This window comes from Monodelphis domestica, chromosome 1 (assembly GCF_027887165.1).
Source record: "Monodelphis domestica isolate mMonDom1 chromosome 1, mMonDom1.pri, whole genome shotgun sequence".
Classification (NCBI taxonomy): domain Eukaryota; kingdom Metazoa; phylum Chordata; class Mammalia; order Didelphimorphia; family Didelphidae; genus Monodelphis; species Monodelphis domestica.
In genome coordinates, this window is record NC_077227.1 from 72182695 (window position 1) to 72197005 (window position 14311).

The 14311-nt window shown below is 35.7% G+C and overlaps 1 protein-coding gene across 1 annotated transcript in view; it reads right to left on the bottom strand.

Annotated features, from left to right (window-relative positions):
* Positions 1 to 14311, bottom strand: part of LOC107650799 (inaD-like protein) — a 71009-nt gene that overhangs the window by 26634 nt on the left and 30064 nt on the right. The window contains exon 3 of the mRNA XM_056815408.1: positions 1445 to 1482. Within this exon, the coding sequence (XP_056671386.1) occupies positions 1445 to 1482 (38 nt within the window). The remainder of the gene's footprint in view (positions 1 to 1444; positions 1483 to 14311) is intronic.

Here is a 14311-nt window from a genome sequence, read left to right on the forward strand (position 1 = left end):
CATTTATATTATGTATAAAAGGTTCTGTTACAGTGGACATGGAGCCAGTACTTGAGCTAAGAGTCTAGATTCAAGTCTTGGTCTCGACAGATGCTGAATACTTAAACCATGGACAAGTTACCTAAATGCTCCATTACACCGGCAATTCTCTTAAGTCAGGGGTTCTTAGCCTTTTTCTTTTTCTTTTTTTCTGTATTGTGGAAACCTTTGGAAGTCTGGTGAAACCTACATTTCCCCAATCATTACACAAAATAAAATACATCAGATTACAAAGGAAATCAATTATATTGAAATACAGTGACCAAAATATTTTAAAAACAAGAACCAAATCTTAGATTAAGGACCCCTGATCTAAATTATAAATTATTCAATTATTAGTCATTTTCAATTTAAATCTGGAAAGGGAATTTCCACTCTAAGGAATTTCTTACAACAATGAAATCACAAGAATGGACTTTATATGTTCATGACTGGAATGACATACAGGTATGTCTCATTAGCATGAAAAATGAATTCCCAGAAGTAGTTACATTATTCAAATTCCCACTGCATATTTCCAATGGGTTAGAACCTATGACCATTTTTTACATAATTGTGACTTTTTGACTTGTATGAATTAGAATATATGGGACCATTTCAAGGAATTGTTCACACTAATCAAGACCTAGTTATATGAAAAAGATATTTATATGGATACTACTCTAAGAAGGTAGGGAAATCTAGATATGTCAGCCTATAGCAATCTCTTTTCATTCATATTACTCAGGAAAAAAGTTACCTGGATAGATTAGAGAGAGAAGTAGATTCGATAAAATTGGTGACTTCATTATTTTAGGGAGGTCCCCATAAGGAAATGCCTTCTACCGATGCAAACGGATACTACAATTACTATTTTCTGTTATCTGGAGCATTTAGATGTTAAGTGATTTGCCCAGAGTCACATACAAGATGTCTCAAAAGTCTAACAGATTAAAGCTATACTAAGACTTTTAAAATACTTGTATGTCATAGGTGTGGCTAAAACCCAGGTCTTCTCAACTCTGAAATTGCCCCTCTATCCACTGTACCTCATTATCTCTCAGAAAATATTAAAGTCAGTAATTTGACTGGGGAGAGCTCCAAGTTCTGTTTCTACTCTAAAACCATGATTCCAGAGTTTTCAGTTCCATACTCTTCTAGATTATTCTTCACTAATTATTTCTACAGATTCGACTCCTCAATGCTAGATGATTATCAGTGCTAAATTTTTTTTAAGTTAAAGGAGAGGCATATCATGATTTAATGGACTTTTAAATTAAAAGAAAATGTATGGTTGGAGGGTGTTGTTTTCTGTTTTAAAAATGTTACTTTTTCCTACCTTAAAATCTCTCATATTTAACAAGTTTCATCTTCAGAATCCAATTGGGTCACTTGAATAATCCCCTAGAGAAAGTAAAAGGCTTACCTATGTATTGTCCCTTGGGGATCACTGGGGAGCCAGCTCTGTAAAAGGAAGGAGAGAAAGAGAATGAAATACTACCTATGACATTACTTCATCTTTCCCATTGTAAATGATTGAAGCACATTGTTGATGGGACTTATTGTTTATATGACTAGGCTCAATACAAATAATTACTGTCTACTCTCAAGTTAGCCCTCACTGCTAGAAAACAAATATGCTATTCATTCCTAATTAATATATCACAGCAACTGTTTTAAACCTTGACTCTTATAAACTCCCACAGTGCCCTGCCATGCTCTCCTCTTAACTGAAATTCTAACCTCATTCTTCACTGAAAAAAAAATTTTAGACCATTTGTCATAAGTTTCCCCTCCTCCTCTTCCTCTCTTACCATCTACCTATTCCTTGAGGTCAGGAATTGTTTTTTTGTTTTTCTTAGTAGCACTTAGCATAGTGTCTGGAACATAAAAAATGCTGATTAATTAACTAATTAGCACCAATCTCTTTTAGAGGCTTAGGTGGGTGAAGGGACTTCTCTAGGGCACAAAAGCAATAAGGGTCAGAACTTGAATCCAAGATTTCTGACTGATGTATACTACCCATGAAGTCAGAAGGACTGTAGAAAAGTCACATAACCTATCTGTGCCCCAGTTTCCTCATCCAGAAAATGGAAGGGGGTAGGGTCAAATTTGATGATCTCAAAGGTCTCTTATTACATGATCCTATATTTGAAAACTCAATGGTGTTGTCACTGGCCTATATCTAATCCCATTGGTAAACATATTGTTTAAAGGAATGAAATATAGATAGGGGAGCAAGGTAACACGTCAGAGTGAGAGAAGGGGTTCAAAGAAGTAAAGGTCTCATACTTTTCGCTAGTCAAAAGTAAAAAAAAAATGAACAAAACAAAACAAAAGCATATTCAATTAAAAAAAAAAGCAACACAAGTTAGAATGAAAAAATTAAAGGACGGTGCTGATAATTCTGAGCTATTGAACTCATTCCCAATGCTGAAAAGATAACCAATGGATTTGGTCCAAGAAAATGGGCAAGATACCTCATTATGTCTCCAGGTAGATAAAGGATACAGTTCAAAGAAATTAAGCAAGACTTGACAATGCAAGGAAAATTACACAGACAAATAAAAGAAGGATGTGAAGAGCAAGGAATATTAGATATAAAAATTAAGCATCAGAGGAACTAATAAAGGAAATTCCCAATATGGAAAATCTATTTGCAATCACCCACTCACCTCCAACCCGTATACGTTAGGAGAAGCAAGTGTTACCACAATAGAACATAAAAATGGCACACAAAAACATACACACCTATTCAAACAGATACACAATCACTGAATTATGCAAACTATTGGGAAACATACAAATCTAGTGAATACACTAGGTTACAGTGATCACAGAAAATTGGAAAAACAAAAGAATATGGATATTGCATTTCAAGAAATGCTCAAAAATTCCAGACTTGACAAAAACAATTATCCAAATATAAAGAAATATTCCCCAAGATAATCTGCTAGAAGGAACTGAAGGTTTAAAATGCCTAACCACTTTGTGGTTAAACTCCAAAGCTAGAAAGTCAAGGAAGCCATCCTACACATTGTTCCAAGAAGTGAAAAAATCATTTATCAGGGAAATACAATTAAGATGACAACTGACTTCTCCAGCAGGACAAAGGAGGTTATAGAAATTGGAATATGTCATATTCAAAATTAAGAATTCTAGGTTCATGACTCATGTTTGTTTACGGAGCAAAACTCAATAGGCTTTATGAAAACAGGAGATGGTTATTTCAAAAGTAAACAGAAAAAAGTTTTAGAGACCTATCCATTTTAAGGAATCCATTGAACAGCAAAGAAAGTCCCTTAGTCAAAAAAGATAAGGATTTAAACTAACAACTTAAAATTGTTGCTAACATAAGATGAGGACTTTTGTGGAAATGCATAGGCGAAATCACAAAGCTATCAGAAGAGTATTTAAATAAATTAAGAGAAAAAAGGGATAAGGGATCAGTATAACCCCAAAGCAAAGTTCCTATCTTTGAAAAAAGGGCAATCCAAATTAAAGTAACCTATGTGATTTTCATAGAAATAAAGAGCATCTTTGTGTATAGTGGTTCTTTTAAGTTTGGATTAATAATATAAATATAAAGAAAAAGATATAAAAAATGTATTCCCTTCTAAGAGAATTGCCATAGAAAAAGCTATCAATTATAATCACTTAAGTGCACATAGTCAAAACTCACCCAATAATCTCAAAAAAATTACCAATTAAATTTAAAAGTAGATTCCAACAATATGCTGCTAAAAATAAAAATATCTAGTTCAAAGTTATCTAAATAGATTCAAAATGAAAGACTGGTCCAAAATTAACTATGTTACTATCAAAATCAGGAAGTACAAGCATAGCATTGTTTGCTTCTATCAATCAATAACCATTAAGTGCTTGCTACATACTTACCAGACTCTTTTAAATAGTGGTCTACAAAGATAGTCAGAAGATAGTCCCTGCCCTCGAAGAGCTCATAATCTAATAGGCCAACATGTCTGTATACCTAGAAAACTCAAGATGCAACAATGACTCTCGTAAACTAGCTGAATACAAAATAAACCCACAAATCCGCATTTCTAAAGTGCCCCAGAAATTAATAGAAGACAGTATTCTTAATAGTAATAAGAAAATGTTATCAAATATACAAACACAAGTATATCAATATATAAAAAACCTGTTCAAAATAACTTCAAAATACTTTTAACGAAAATCAATGAAGAACTGAAAAAATGGAGGACTTTCCCAAACTTATGGTTAAGTCAAGAAAACATGTTGAAAATTCCAATACTTTTGAAATGAACAGATTTATTCTTGAAGTCGAAATGCTTAATAAATTACTTTATAGAACCAGATAAAGTAACAATTCTTAAAATTCACAGGGATAAAGACTGAATCTGTAATTTCATTCATTTAAGGAAATTCCAGTTAAGGAAAAAATCTCCCATCCTACAGGTCCATACCTTTTCTGCAACATTCTTAGGGGTTGCCTGAGACATGAAGTGATTTGTCCAATCACACAACTTGTAGGCATTAGAAGCAATAAGTGGACCGCAGTCTTTCTATCTCTGAGGCCAGCTCTCTGTCCACTATCCCAGGTTGTAATATTCCAACCCATTCCCCAAAAGCTGCTCAAGTTGCTTTAATAATCAGAGGAAATGGAAATCAAGATAGCCTTATTATTCCATCTTATATCCTACTAGATGGGTAAAAATATTTTTAAAAATTATTAAATCCAATGTTGGCAAGGGCATGGGTGAGTTGGTGCCTTGCTTTTCTGTTGAACTTTGAACAGTTGTAGAAGTTTAGAGAATGATATAACCATAAAACTTATTTCTTGATCCAGTGATTCTCTTATTATGTTACATGAAGCTGTATGTAAGACATCTTGAAAACCTTAAATGGCTACATAAATGTGGGTTGTTGTTATTATGGTGGTTAAGACTTTATCCCAAAATACCATGAAAAGGGAAGAAAATAACCTTACTATACAAAATATCTATAACTGCTGTGCTTGTAACTGAAAAAAATGGAAAAGAACTTCCTAAGAATTTTAAAATTTCTGAATAAATTATGGCATATTACAAGAAAATATTGTGATAGTGTTAACAAATGAATATAAAACATATGAGGAATCATGAGATGGTATATAGTGAAATCAGCAGAACCAGAAGAAGGAAGAGAAAAAGAAAGAAAAAAGCAAGAACAAATGGAATTTTATATGACCCTATGGTTATAGAACAAATGCATCTTATTTGACTGTGGGTGAGTACTTCCATTTTTGTCTTCATCTCCCAATTCCTTAGTGTAGTGTCTAGCACATAATAACCACAAAATAAATGACCATTGTTTGATCAGTAATTGTTTTTGTTCTGCCTTATGAAGGATCCTAAAGATTGGGTAAGATTTTATCCCTTGTTTATATATATATATATATATATATATATATATATATATATATATATATGTAAAGAGAGAGAGACACACAAAGACAGACAGAGACAGAGACAGAAAGAGACAGAGACAGAGTGAGAGACAGAGAGAGAGAGAGAGAGAGAGAGAGAGGGAGGAAGGGAGAAAGAGATTGTTTTGTTGGTATTAATGTTTCTAATTTTAAAAAGAAATTTAACTTAAATAATTTTTAATTTTTTAATGTGATAGCCATCAAACTTTCTCTACCTAAACCAACATGCAAAAGTTTCTTTCAAAAAAGTGTATTCTCCTATTCTGAGTCAGGATCTGGCTTCAGTCAAAAGATCTTACAATTTGTTGACCCTGAGCATATTCAAATGAAGAGTTAAGTGGCAGTCTGCAAAGTTAAACAGTGGTAGGCATTTTCCACCTCAAGACAGGTCTCATCAAGTTTAGAAATCATCAGATTTTCCCTCTTGTTCAATTTTTCTTTGTAGGTACCTTAGTGTCCCAATCCTTGTACCTTGTTCTTAAATCAATCCTCTTCAAAAACTATTTGTTAATAAATGGTTAAAATATTATAAAATTTCAAAGTTAGAAGAGAATAAGACTATCATCCTAAACCCTTCTCATCTTTATAAATTAGAAACTGAGACCCAGAAGAAAAGAAATGACTAACCCAAGACCATTCAGATGGTAGTGGCAGAACTGAATTTTGAACCCAAGACTTTTGGCTTTAAATATAGACTTCTTTCCATTTCATCATGCTTGAGGTATCTACATTTTTATAAAGGAATCTTGAAAACCAAAATAATCTGTCCCAAGGAGGAACAGTAGCTCAGAGATTTTTTAGATTTCATAAGCTTTTCAAATAATTTATGTGTACATCTATGCCCCTATTCTTTCAAATTTTCTTCATTATAAACTTGATATACATCAATGAAACCCTAAGCCTCTGGTCTTCCAGCATATATAATAATAGTTTTGAATGCAGCAAATTATTCATAAGATTTTGAAGTGATTATTTAATTTAGTCATTGGTCAACAAGGCATTTAATGAGTGCTTTTTATGAGTTAAACATTTTGCTAATTGCTAAGGATATAAATAAAGAAATACAGTCCCTATCCTCAAGAAGCTTGAATTCTAATGGAGAAAACAACCTGAAAAAATTGTACATACAAGGGCAGAAAGATGAAAGGACCTAAAAGGCCTTCTCCAGAAGACACAATTTGAATTGAGCCTTGAAGGAAGCCAGGAAATCCAGGAGACAAACATGAGAAAAGAGAGTGTCTCAGACACTGGGGACAGTCCCTGAAAATTAATGAATTCAAGGGTAGCTGAGTGTCTCAATAGATTGAGAACCAGACAGGTGGTCCTGGGTTCAATCTTGCCTCCAACATTTCTTAACTCTGGGATCCTAGGCAAGACCCTTAACCCCCTTGCCTATCCATTACTGCTCTTCTACCTTGAGCCAATACAGAATAGATTCTAAGATGGAAGGTAAAGGTTTAAAGAAAAAAGAAAAGAAAATGCATGGATTCAGATAATATATTTTGTGTGATGAAAAGCAAGGAAGTTAATGTCTTTAGATTGTTGAGTACATGAGGGTAAGAGAAGGTAGATTAAATGTAAGAAGAATGGAAAGATAGGAAAAGATTAGATTGTAAAGGGTTTTAAAAGCCAGAGGATTTTCTATTTGATTCTGGAGGGAATAGAGAGCCCCTAGATTTCATTGAGTAGAAGGGTATTAAAGTCATATCTGTTTTAAGAAAATCTTTGACAGAAGGATGGGCTAGACAGTGGAGAAACTTGAGGCAAGGATCTCAACCATTCAATAATCAGGAGTGAGGTGAGGACAAATTACAGGGCGCTGGCCATGTGAATGAAGAATAGATGTAAAAGATTGATCTATTTGCACATTGTCTTCTCCAGGAGATTGTGAGTTCCTTGAGGGCAGTGACTGTCCTTTGCCTCTTTTGGTATGTCCAGTACTTAGCAAAGTGCCTGACACATGGTAGGTGTCTAGTAAGTATCTATTAATTGATCATATGAAGGTAGAATAAAACAGGATGGTTACCTATTGGATATATAGGATAAGGGTTAGTGAGAGGTTTAGAATGACCCCAAATTCAAGAATATGTATGAATAAAGTATTGTACTACTTATTGGGGATTTAGGGGTGATGTGAAAAACCACCCCTTCTCCTCAAGGTACAACAACTAAACAGATGAATAGAGAAAGCAAAGCTGAGGATTCTGGAAAGTCAAGGAGTGATGAGGGAATGCAACCCAGGCATGGGGGGCAGAGATGGAACAGCAAGTCTGGAGAACAGTTGTAGGAGAGCTTGGCTGGAAGACAGAATGAATGAAGTGAAGAAATAGGCAATAATTCTGGAAGGACAGGCTGGGAGCCAGACTGTGAAGGGCTTTAAATGCCAAGCTGAAGAGTTTGTATTTTATCCTAGGAGCATTTGGGGAGCCAATGAAGATTCCAAGCAATGCAGGGACTTAGTCAGACATATGCTCTAGAAAAAGTATCTTGTGCTTGTGTGGAGGTTGTATCGGAGTGGGAAGAGAGGCTACATGGGATTCCAGATAAGAACTGCTGAAGGTGGTGGACATGTGGGTAGGGAGAAGGGACAGATTTAAAAGATGTTCAAGTAGAATCCACAAGATTTTGCAGCTCATTAGATGGGGGTGGAGTGCTTAGGGAGAAAGAAGAGTCCAGGATGACTTCAAGGTTGAGTCATCATCAATTACCAAAATGCCAGTTTTACAATTATATTTTGAAGTACGGATCTAAAAAAGGATATGTATTTCTAGCATAGCTGTCCTTAAGTTTTGTTCCCCCCCCCCCTTTTAAACCTCTTCCCAGTGAGAGAAAAGAATAGAGGAAAAAAGAAAACCAAATCCCTGGCTAAGGCTTGTTGCCTGAACAAAGGAGCATCAGAAAAACCAACAGCACACATGAACTAATAAAAAAATGACTTGGTGGAGGGGTTAGGAAGGGGCAGTTAGGTGGCTCAAGGGATCAAGAGTCAGGCCTGGAGATAGGAGGGCCCAGGTTCAAATCTGACCTCAGACAATTCATAACTAACTGACCTGTCAAGTCACTTAATCCTCATTGTGACTTTTGTGACATTCTTATCCCTCTTCTGCCTTGGAACCAATTCACAGAATTGATTCTAAGACAGAAGGTAAAAAGATTTTTTTAAAAATGAGTTGGGGCAGTTAGTGGATAGAAAGCCAGGCCTGGAGACACAAAGGTCCCAGGTTCAAATCAGGACCCAAACACTTCCTAGCTGTGTGACCATGGGCAAGTCACTTAACTCCAATTACCTAGCCCTTAGCACTCTTCTGACTTGGAATTACCACACAGTATTGATTCTAGGATGGAAGGGAAGGGTTTAAAAATAATTATGAGATGAACAGAGCCAGGAGAATAATGTGTATATATACATATATGCACATATATATATATATATATAAACTATAATCATATAAAAAGGAGAAACATGGTAGCCATATACCTTTGAAACTAGAAAGACCTAAGTTTATGACTTGCCCCAGATACATACTGGTTGTGTGACTCCAAACAAATCACTTAAACTCTTTATTCTTTAGGAAACTCTCCAAAACTACAAGTTCGGGGCAGTGTCCTCAGCCTGTAAGGTCATTTTTCACTAAAATCACAGATCCACTCCCACTCTTTCCAGGAATAATGTAAAGGAAAACAATTTTGCAGACTCAAGAACTCTGCTCAGTAGAGTGACCAATTATGATTTCAGAAGATTATTAAGGAAGCAATCCTCCTGCCTCTTGACCGAAAGGTGGTAGTCTAAGGGAACACAATAAAGAATACCTTCTCCAACATGGTTTATTTGTTTTGCCTGGTCAAGATTTTTTTGACTGGGATGGGGGAAAGGGGTGGTGATTACTGATAGCGATTTTTTTTTCTTTTAAAGGGTAGATAGAACATAAAAAAAGACAGAAGAGAACAGAAGGAAATTCAGACTGGGACCCAAAAAAAGCTGGGCAGTTTTGTTATTATCATCATAAATTTAATGTACTCTAAAAATGATACAACATAAATTACAGTTTCATTGATAATCGTTTTTCTGTTTGTATACTGAAATGTTCTTAGTGGCTAATGTTTGTTAAGTACATAATAAAGAAAATTGAAAGAAAAAGGGGGAAAAACATAAAAAGATAATAACAATTTCTTTTCTCTTTATTCACTGTTCCCATCTTTTTTCTTATATGCCCTAATATGGCCATAGGCCCTTTAAAGGTTTGTTGTGAGAACTTGAAAATCAATTTAATCCATCAAACATTTATTAAGGTTTTACTGTGTTCTAGGCACTATGCTAAGTGTTGGAGATAGAAAGCAAAAGCACAATGAGTCCTTTCTCTCAAGCAGCTTCCACCTTTCTTTATTTACTTAACCTAGTGGTTATATGTGGAAGTTACTAGTTGGGGTATGAGCCATTGCCCCAAGTAAAATGGAAGCCACTTAAGGAAAAAGACTGAGTATACATCCTCTTGAAAAAATGAAAAGCAACCGAAAATTCTTAGCAGCCCTCTCTTTGGGCTTCCCTGGAGTAAAACAGATCATTATTTTCTTAGAGAAGGAATTAATACTTGGAATGTTAGCTCCTTGAAAACGGGGACCTGTATTTCTTCTGTTTTTATTTGTATGTTTAACAAGTCCTTGTATACCTGTTTGTTGATTGGTATCATGCTTGATGACCCTGGACTGCTTTAGGGGACAAAGCATCTAAAGATACACAGTGACTCAGGAAGGCAATGGGAAAGAAAGGATGGAGGAGGAGTTTGGGGAGAGGGAATTAGAAGGAGAAAGGAAAGGGAAAGAAAGGAGAGGGGAAGAAAAAAGAGGAGAGAGAGGAAAAAGAAAAAGAGGAGAGGGATTGGGGAGAGAAAATAGGAGGAGGATTATACCCTTTAGCCCCAGCAGTTAGCTTTTTGAAGAGACCTGATGAGCTCATATACAAAGAGCTATGCCACATAAATCCTCCCCTCCCCATCAGTTACCAAGGCAACCCACAGCAGAGAGCTAACAAAACCTTCTACAACCCAGATCTTGAGCCAGTCACAATGACCTAGGCTGCTACAACAAGCTGCTTCAAGGGAAGGACATGGAAACTGTGATTTTCCATGAGCCCCAAACCTTCCCTCCATCCCCCAAGGAATGGACTTGCTTGGGGAGAGCTAAACATCTGGGAAATATCTTTAATCTGATTCTCAAAATCCTGGAGGCACAAAATGGATCAACTTCCTGAAAGCTAGGCCTGACTTAAGTGTATTACTGAAACAAAGGATCAAATTGGGACCTTAATTAAGCAATCAAGGAAGTCTGTTTTAGCTCAGCTCCTAGGTATTTCTTGTTATCTAGATGTTCCTTCCATAAACACCATTGAAGAAGTGAGACAAGAATAGAAACACTGCTAAATTATATAGAGACATTTTGAATTTAATTTGTGACTCAGTAACTCCTTTTTGAAACAAGATGGAAGCCAATGAAAAGAGTTTAAATATAATATTTGGTAAAATGAGATCTGTAGGAAACTAGAGAAATAAAGCTGAATGAAGTACAAGCATTTCTGTTATAGCAATCTGTCTCAGGAAGAAGTAAAATTTTATTTAGTTTACTCTATTTTTAGGAAGCAGGCTTTAGATAGTCAAAAGACTATAAATTTCAAGCTGAAGAGACACAATGATCATCTAGGCCAGCCTCCTTATCCTAAAGAAAAGGAAACTGAAGCAGGTAACAGAGCTAGGAAGTGAAACAAGGTCTTCTGACTTCTAAAACCCTACAATAGCATGTTATAAACTCTATTGCTTAGCTTTCATCTACTTACCTATCTAAAACCTCTAGCACAACAAAAAAAAATATTATTAATCAGAAAATTAAGCATTGATTTTGGAGAATAGCAGAAATGCTGGCTTTTGATTTGTGATATTTCATAGATAAAAAAATAAACAAACAAACAAAACCCTTCCTAATCAATACCATGTATTAGTTCCAAACTAGAAGAAGGGTTCTGGCTAGGCAATGAGAATTAAGTCACTTGCCTAAGGTCACACAAATGTGTATATGAGGTCAAATTTGAACTCAGAACCTTCCATTTTCAGGCCTGACTCTCTATTCACTAGGTCACCTAGCTGCCCCCCCAAGTTGTATTTCATCTTAGTCATTCATTTTATGTTATGTAAGGAATGTGTACTAGGGTATAATCATCTAGATCTGAAATGACAAAAATAGGACAGGTTCAAACTGTTGAGATGCTCAGTTCAAACCAAGAGTCATCTCTCCTCCCTATCCCCCATCTTCCCAACATCAGTTCAAGAGAGTAAAGGCAATTAGTGGTGCAAAGACATAGAGGATGATGTACCCAGGAGCTAGACCATTGCAATTGCACTCTAAGAGTCTTCTCCCACTCCTTAGTTTCTCTCTTTATTGGTGGGTTGTTGTCCTTCATACTGAAGAAGAACAAAGTAACTTTACTGGTGATGTCTTTTGACTCACACATAAATTAGATTTAAGTGAGGCAGAGTTGCACAAAGTCATCAGTCTCACTTTCTCTCCCAGAGTCACCCAAGTCCATTGGCAAGAAGAAGCCAAGATGACTGGTGATGGTCCAGGATGCAGTGGAAGACCTTGGCTTCTTCAATGTCTGACCAAGCTCTAAATACTCCACAATGCCTGCTTTGTGGCCTTTGGAAGAAATTGTTCTCAACTCTGCCTTCCACTAGGAGAAGTCTTCACATGTCTAGCAAAGACCCCTCTAACTCATCAATTAGTTTGTGGCCCTTAAGTTGATCTCAATATGGTAAGACAGTTTACCCAAGTATGGTCGCTGAACATGCTAGAGCTTGTTGGAGCTACAGGTGAGAGCTGGGTGGCAGGTAAATACCAAAGGAGGAAAACAGCCCTGAAAAGAGCTCAGAAAGCCTTCACACCAGTGGTACTAATCTTCCCAGAACACCTCATACACCCTTCTTTCCTTATAATTAACCTCTCTGCAACTATAAATTCTTGTTGGCATTGGCCCCAAAGCATATGTCATAAAGAAATCATTAGCAAAAAAATGGCTCATATACACCAAAATATTTATAGAAATACTTTGCATAGCATTACAATACTGGCACAAAGTAGATGCCAGTTAATTTAGAAATAAGTCAACAAATTGTGGGTCATGAAAGCTGTAGAATTCTGCTTTAAGAAACAACAAGCATGATGAATACAGTGAATCATAGAAAGACTCATACTAACTGATGCAGAAGTAAGCAGAACCAAATATACATATGTATATGCAATGATTACAACAATGTAAATGAAAAGAATAACCACATGGAAATCAAAACTGAATGTTGTGAAGCATCTCCTCACTTCCCAACTTCATGACTCCACTGCATTTCTTTACTTCTTGTGGCAGCAGGCTAACAGATGTTACCACAATCAGAAAGGCAGGTCTCTGGGATGAGAAACTAACAGCTACTACCAGCAGCCTTAATAAGGATATTATAAATGTGTATTAATCTATTGGTAACCTATTGGCAGCAGATAAAAAAGCAAGTCTGGACCATTATATTTTTATCTGGACTTGGAATTATCCTGGTGTGGAAAACTCCTAGTACAGAAACTACTTCCATCAAAGCCAACTCTTCTCTAACTTGTGATCTTTAAAAGTTTAAAAGTTTCCTGATTTCAGGATCATTGGAGACTCTCTTTTTCTCTTCTTGCCTTTGTGTAATGATCTTTATTCCTAGGATTCTATAGACCTCATTGGTTGTTTCCTTTGTCCATCTTACTTTACAGAAGACTGCTCAGTTTTACTTCTCTGACATAAGGAGGTCTCATTCTTCTCTTTCTCTCTCTCCCATATTCTAAGACTTCATATTATAATGGGCAGGAGAAGCAGGGTATTAGGGCTACCCTTTGAGGAAGGAAAACTTTAATTCAAGACTTACCTCTGATACAAACTAGCTTCGTGATTATGGGCAAAATACTGATCCTGAAAGAAGCCTCCCTTTGTTCTTAGCTAATTGTTATACTAAGTTTTTGCCACTGCTGTCTGATGGGTAGAATTCCTGGATCTATCATAATTCTATGAACCAAAGATGTCTATCAATTGCAGAATGGATGAATAACTTGTGGTATGTGATTGCAATGAAATATTATTGTGCCATGAGAAATGATAGTCAATATAATCACAAAAACAATCTGGAAAGACATATGAAGTGATGGAAAATGAAGTGAGCAGAAACAGAAGACTTTACACAGAAACAACAATGATGTACACCGATCAACTCTGAATGACAAATATTATCAGGATTGCAAGGACCTAGGACAATTCCAAGGGACTCATTAAAGAAAGGGATATGCACTGCTATTGAAGAAACTGTCGGAGTCTAGATGAAGATTGAATCATACCATTCTTCACTTTATTTCTTCCATTAATTTTTCTATAATGTAAATGATATGTGTCTTCTTTTACATGATGAACATGGAAAAAAGTATTGTATTATAACATTACCTGTCATCTCAGGGAGCAAAAAGGGATAAGAGGAAATAAGAACATGGATTGCAAAATGTCAGAAAACTATTATTAAAAATTACATCAACATATAATCTGGAAAAATAAAAAATTTTTAAAAAGCAAAATAACAATAAAAATGCCATGTACCAGGAGAGATAATGGATATAGACAAAAGTCAAGAGTTTTACAAGAAGAAATGGCATCTCTTTCATTTGACTAAGACTCTCGACATTTCTAGCATAGATGTTTCCAGACATCTGCTCTATACAAAAGAGAGATGGTAGGTGGGATAAGGTGGGATTATATCTACAGCAGAAACAATTTGCCAAACAATT